This window comes from Myotis daubentonii, chromosome 1, assembly GCF_963259705.1.
Source record: "Myotis daubentonii chromosome 1, mMyoDau2.1, whole genome shotgun sequence".
NCBI classification, from domain to species: Eukaryota; Metazoa; Chordata; class Mammalia; order Chiroptera; family Vespertilionidae; genus Myotis; species Myotis daubentonii.
In genome coordinates this window covers 165,440,048-165,446,084 of record NC_081840.1, presented here as the reverse complement: position 1 = coordinate 165,446,084, position 6,037 = coordinate 165,440,048, and the positions used below count along the sequence as shown (strand labels likewise).

The window sequence follows — 6,037 nt, the reverse complement described above, 5'->3', positions numbered from 1 at the left end:
GATTGAGGTGGCCAAGCAGGTAGGTGCACATTACAAGCCATACATATGAGATTTTGAAAGAAGATTTCAGAAAAAAGAGTTTCTGGCTGTGTTTTCTAAGGAAGGTAGACACTGCCATGGTGTCATCAGAGAATGGGTCTAGTAATGGGGCAGCATCGGCATTTGACAACCAATCCTTCCAAACCCTACTTCTGGGAAACAGGATTCTTGAGAAGCAAGTCAATTCTCAATGGGGCTTAACTGCACACACAGTAAAAGTGCTTTAGGCATTTTAGATGATGCAAATTCAATATTAAAGCATTATTGGGATGCTAAAAATGAATAGTGGATATTAGGCTGCATTAGTATGTGTATATTGCATTCATTTATTCACTCCTTTATTTATTCTACAAATATCTCTTGAATGATAGATGCTGATAGCTAGATGCTGATTGATCAAACTCATTTACTCTTATTTCTACACTAGAGGCCCGGCACATGAAATTTGTGCCCTCGGGAGAAGGGGGGGGGGTCCCCTCAGCCAGGTCTGTGCCCTCTCGCAGTCTGGAAGCCCTTGGGGGATATCCGACTGCTGGCTTAGGCCCACTCCCCATAGGGAGTTGGACATCCTTAGCGCTGCCGCAGAGGTGGGAGAGGCTCCCACCACTGCTGCTGCACTCATCAGCCGTGAGTCCAGCTTCTGGCTGAGTGGCGCTCCCCCTGTGGGAGCACACTAACCACCAGGGGGCAGCTTCTGCATTGAGCGTCTGTCCCCTGGTGGTCAGTGTGCTTCATAGCAACTGGTCATTCCACTGTTTGGTTGATTTGCATATTAGCCTTTTATTATTTAGGATTTCTAGCTTTCATTGGAGCACTATGTGACCAGTGATTGACTTCAGGACAACGGAATGGGCTAGCATGAAGAGCAGCGCTGCCAGGGTCGGCCTGTTAAATCTCACAAGCACAATTGCTCGGGTGCCAGCCTATCCTCAGGTGAGGTTTCCAAGGGCCTATCAATGGTAGAGATAAAAGATGGATCTGGAGTCTCTGATTGAGTGGGAGAGCAGGGCTTCCTTGGCTGACATGTATAGATGATTCTGTAAACTCTGATTTTCTTAAGCTACTGAGAATTTCGGGATTGTTTTAGCAGTTTTCCTTCCCTGATTAAGGAAGTGTCTATTCAGGGCCAGCCTTCATTCTGGGCAAGAAACGTAATAGCAAGCAAACAGGAGACAAGGTGCCTGCTCTCACAAGTCATGTTACAGAGAGAGGTGGGGCAACAATAAACAGTGGCCATTTACATTCATGTGGTGCTTTACGAAGTGTTTTCATAAGCACCCGTTCATCTCATTTTTATAACAGTGTTTTACAGATGAGGAAACAAACGCTCAATGATTTTAAGTGCCTTCCACAAAGCAGAGTTAGGAGCCATACACATGCAGCAGTTTTCTGGCTCCCAACTCATTGTTTATACCAGGATGTTTATCAAGTATGAGGCTATGACAGAGCAAGGACAATGTTAGTCCGTGCCAGAAAATTCCATTACTCAATTTTATTTATTTTTTATATTTTTAAAATTGATTTCAGAGAGGGAGAGAAACATCAATGATGAGAAAGAATCATTGGTCAGCGGCCTCCTGTACGCCCCCTACTGGGGATTGAGCCTGAAACCTGGGCGTGTGCCCTGATTAGAATCGAACCATGCACGCCCTGGCTCATAGGTCCACACTCAACCACTGACCCACACCAGCCGGGCTGACTATGTTTCTTAACCGAAGGTTGCAACTCCTGTTAGGAAGCTCTCTCCACCCAGCTCACTTTGGGTTTTGGTATTTGCCCTGTCCCCTTATTCCTTGGAATGGAATGGAAATGCTGCCCCATTGTTAATTGCCCATGCCTTATCATATGGACCCTTTATTAAATTCTTCACTCTTGTCAAATTTCCCAGCTTGAGAGTGTCATCTGCTTCTTGCCGGGTTCTGACTGATGGAATATGTTCTCTCGTCTCTCTTTTTTTTTATTATTATTATTAGTTAAGGTTCTCGTCTCTCTTTCTACACACACACACACACACACACACACACACACACACGCATACACACCACATTTTTTTCTTTTTTTATGTATTTGAGATAATTCATATTTATAAAAAAATTAAGAAGGAAAACCATTATTGAGCATTTATTATATGTCAAGCATTGTGCCAGGGTTAAAGGTTGGGGATATAAAGAAAAATGAGAAATAAACTCTCCTGTCACAAGGAAGTCAGTCTGGTAGATGAGAGATGGGTGAAAAATTAAAGGCAATGAGTATAGTGGTTAAGAGTGTGAGTTTTGTAGTCAAACTCACTTGAGCTCAAGTCCAGGCTAAGCCACCTACTTGTTATGTGACCTTGGCTAGAGAGAAAAAAATGGGATTAGTACTAGGACCTTCCTTATAGAGGCCTTGTGAAGATGAATAGTAAACCCATTAGCATCTATATGTACTCATACATTAGCATTTGGTGAGACCTTAATAAACGTTAACTAAGATTATTAACTGCTACAATTGCACTTTGTACCTAGTTTAAAGGTAGCACCGAGGAGGTCAGCAAAAGTTTAATGGTTGAAGTGATGCCTATGCTGGATTTTGAAGAAATAGTGATTGCACCGAGAGATCAAATAGAGACAGGCAGGCCAAGCAGAGGGAACAGCATGTATAAGAACATGCAAAAATAAAATAGCAGTATGTGTCCAGGGAACTGTGAGCAGTTTGCTATTGCTGGAGGGTCAAGGCCAAGGCATGAAGAATAGTGAGAGGTAAGACTAACAAGTACTTTTGGGCCCTTAAGCACTACACAAATTCTACCCAACTTAATCACAACAAACTCTATGAGGTAGGCACTATAATCTGGATTTTTCAGATATGGAAAGTGAGGTTAAACAATTTGCCCATGAAAACATGACTAAAGGAGCAGGGTTGAAGGCAAAGGGGTTTGCTTATTGCCCACGGCACTGCTTTTCTAAAAATGCAAGGAAGAGCAGTCCCCAGAGCAGACGGTCAGTAGGGGCAGGACAGTCTCTGCCCTCCTTGTGCCCAAGAAGAAACCTTAGGATCTTTGGGACCAGAATTTTCAGAAATTCTTGTTCCTCCATTTTATTAGTTCAATCCTGAACACAACCCATCAGGGGTCAACAAACTGGAATTTCTTTAGAGTAGGTGGACATGGATTACAAGGGATCTAAACGTTCTATATAATACAAGGGGATGTTGTCGGAACTGACAAACCATAAGATATGATACTTTGTCTTAAATACATAAAGAGCTATCATATAGAAGAGGACTTACTGGTTTTTCTAAATCTAAGAGTAATCCATGGCATAATGTTATGTGAATGTGTAGACTAAAACATTTGGTCAATATGTAAACATCGAATATGCCCGTGGATAAGGACTAAAGGTAACAAGGACAAATGAAACATTGATGTGTTTAGTTGATGGTACTGTGGCCAATTTGTGTCTTGGCTGCTTCTTCTTCTTCTTCTTCAGTATTTTTCTGCGAAAAAGAAATTTTAACAAATAAAAGCAAACATAAAAGAAAAATACAAATATTAATAAGAAAAAAATGTCTTATAATTTATTAAAAAAACAGGACACCATTTTCATTTATCAAAATTACAAGCGTTAAAAATAGATCGTAACTGGCACTAGTATGGTCTCTGGAAATAAGATCTCTAGTGCAGTTCTGACCAGAGTGTAAACATGTACATACTTTCTGAAGAAAATTTTGACAAACTGTATAAAAAATGAAGTGACAGCCTTTCGATGCATGGATTCCACTCTCAAGACTATATATCCCCCCTCCCAAAGAATATATCCTAAGTAAATAAGGATGTATGCAAAGTTCTTATTAAAAGGATATTTGCTGAAGCCTTGTGTGTAACATATAACAATTGAAAATAACCTAAATACCTATTAGTGAGTTTGGTTCAGTAAATTATCCATACAACAGAATGTTATGCAGACTATAAAATCATGTGGTAAAAGTATATTTAATGACAAGAAAAAAAGTTCAGGCATAATAATTGAAGAAAGCAGGTGACTAAATACTCTGCATGGTATGTTTTCCTGTTTTTGTAAAAAAATATTTTATATGTACATATATACACATGTAAAAAATATATATATATATACACATATATTTGGTGGTTGATGCCTTTTTGCTTATGTGTATATAACATCTTAAATTTTATTACATTATTTGCATTGCTTACATTGCAAAAAAAAGTTATTTAAAATAAAAGTTACGTGAGCTTTTCTTGTCTAATAAATATGCATTTAGCCTTAACTGGTTTGGCTCAGTGGATAGAGCATTGGCCTGCGGACTGAAGGGTCCCAGGTTCGATTCCGGTCAAGGGCATGTACCTTGGTTGCGGGCACATCCCCAGTAGGGGGTGTGCAGGAGGCAGCTGATCAATGTTTCTCTCTCATCAATGTTTCTAACTCTCATTCTCCCTTCCTCTCTGAAATCAATAAAGATATGTTTTAAAAAAGATGCATTAAAAAATGGGTTAGCTATCACAAAGTTCACAGTATTTAGTTCAGTGGTTCTCAACCTTCCTAATGCCGAGACCCTTTAATACAGTTCCTCATGTTGTTGTGCCCCCAACCATAAAATTATTTTTGTTGCTACTTCATAACTGTAATTTTGCTACTGTTATGAATCGCAATGTAAATATCTGATATGCAGGATGCATTTTCATTGTTACAAATTGAACATAATTAAGGCATAGTGATTAATCATAAAAACAATATGTAATTATATGTGTTTTCCGATGGTCTTAGGCGACCCCTGTGAAAGGGTCGTTCGACCCCCAAAGTGGTCGCGACCCACAGGTTGAGAACCGCTGATTTAGTTGACCAATAAATTTTAGTTCCTCTCTCTTCTCTAGTGACAGGAGGTATTCAAGCACAAGTCAGAAAATGGCAGATCTGGGATGTGGTTGGAGAGATTGAGGCAACAGGTTCGCATCGGATGACCTCTAATGCTCCTTGCAACTGACGTTTCATGATTCTTACAATTGCCCTCTATTTACCTCTTAAATTACTTGGGATGATACAAAAACATAGATACAGTATAACTAAGGCTTGTACTGAATACATAGTAGCCGCTGCCCTACTATTATTAGCACCTTAGATTGTGAATGGAGGGGGTGGTGCGAAAAGAATACCCGGCGCCAGGGAGGGCCAACGCCACCCCAGCCCCGCTCCTCAGACAGCTCTCCGGCTCCTTCTTTGTGAATGAGCCGCGGCCCCAGGCCTCAGAGCGGCGTCCACGAGAAGCAGAACTTTACAAAGGGGCGTTGGTCCCCTTTCCCAGGAGCTGCCGGCGGGACTGACGCCGAGGAGCGAACCGCCCTCGCCAACCGCCCGGAGCGGGGACACTGAGGACACCGGGGCTGCCAGGAGGGACGGCTGGGCATCTGCCTCCGGCAGAGCGCGAGGCACGTGGGCCTCCCCTCGCGGGCCTCCCGGCCTCCCCGCCCCGCGCTCCCAGGGGGCGTCCGCCGCGCGGGTGGGGGTCTCGGCCAGGTCCCCGCGCCCCACGTGCGCCGGCCGCCGGGGGGCGGGGCGAGGCCGGGGGGAGGGGGGCGGGGCGCCCGCTGCGCGCGCGCGGGGCCGGGGCGGGGCGCGCAGCTCGGCCTGGGCCTGTCGGGCGCTCTCCTTCCTTCCGCGCCCGGCCTGGCGGGCCCAGCTCCTCCCCCGATCGGCCTCGCTCCTTCCCTGGCCCTCCCTCCACCGGCCGTTCCTCTCTCCCTCCTCCTCCTCCTCTTCCTCGGCGAGGCGCTCCTCCAGCAGCCAGACAGCATGGCGGCCGTGGAGACGCGGGTGTGCGAGACGGCCGGCTGCAGCAGCGAGGCCAAGCTCCAGTGTCCCACCTGCATCAAGCTGGGCATCCAGGGCTCCTACTTCTGCTCGCAGGTAGACGCCCGCCTCCGCGGCCCCGGCGCCGGTCCTCTCCCCTGCCCTCTCCGCCTGCCCTCGCGGCCGGCCAGACGCGCTCCTCCTCTTCCCGGGGC

At 45.0% G+C, this 6,037-nt stretch overlaps 1 protein-coding gene across 3 annotated transcripts in view; it reads left to right on the top strand.

Moving 5' to 3' along the window:
* The first annotated feature begins 5,665 nt into the window (after positions 1-5,665).
* The window catches only part of METAP1 (methionyl aminopeptidase 1), a 78,430-nt gene continuing 78,058 nt past the window's right edge, over positions 5,666-6,037 (top strand). The window contains exon 1 of one of the 3 annotated variants that reach the window (XR_009448648.1): positions 5,666-5,939. Coding sequence is in view for 2 of the 3 variants with exons in the window: in XM_059664961.1 (XP_059520944.1) it covers positions 5,826-5,939 (114 nt within the window). In the remaining variant the exon portion in view is untranslated. The remainder of the gene's footprint in view (positions 5,940-6,037) is intronic. The other 2 variants (XM_059664961.1, XM_059664963.1) reach the window with 2 other exon arrangements.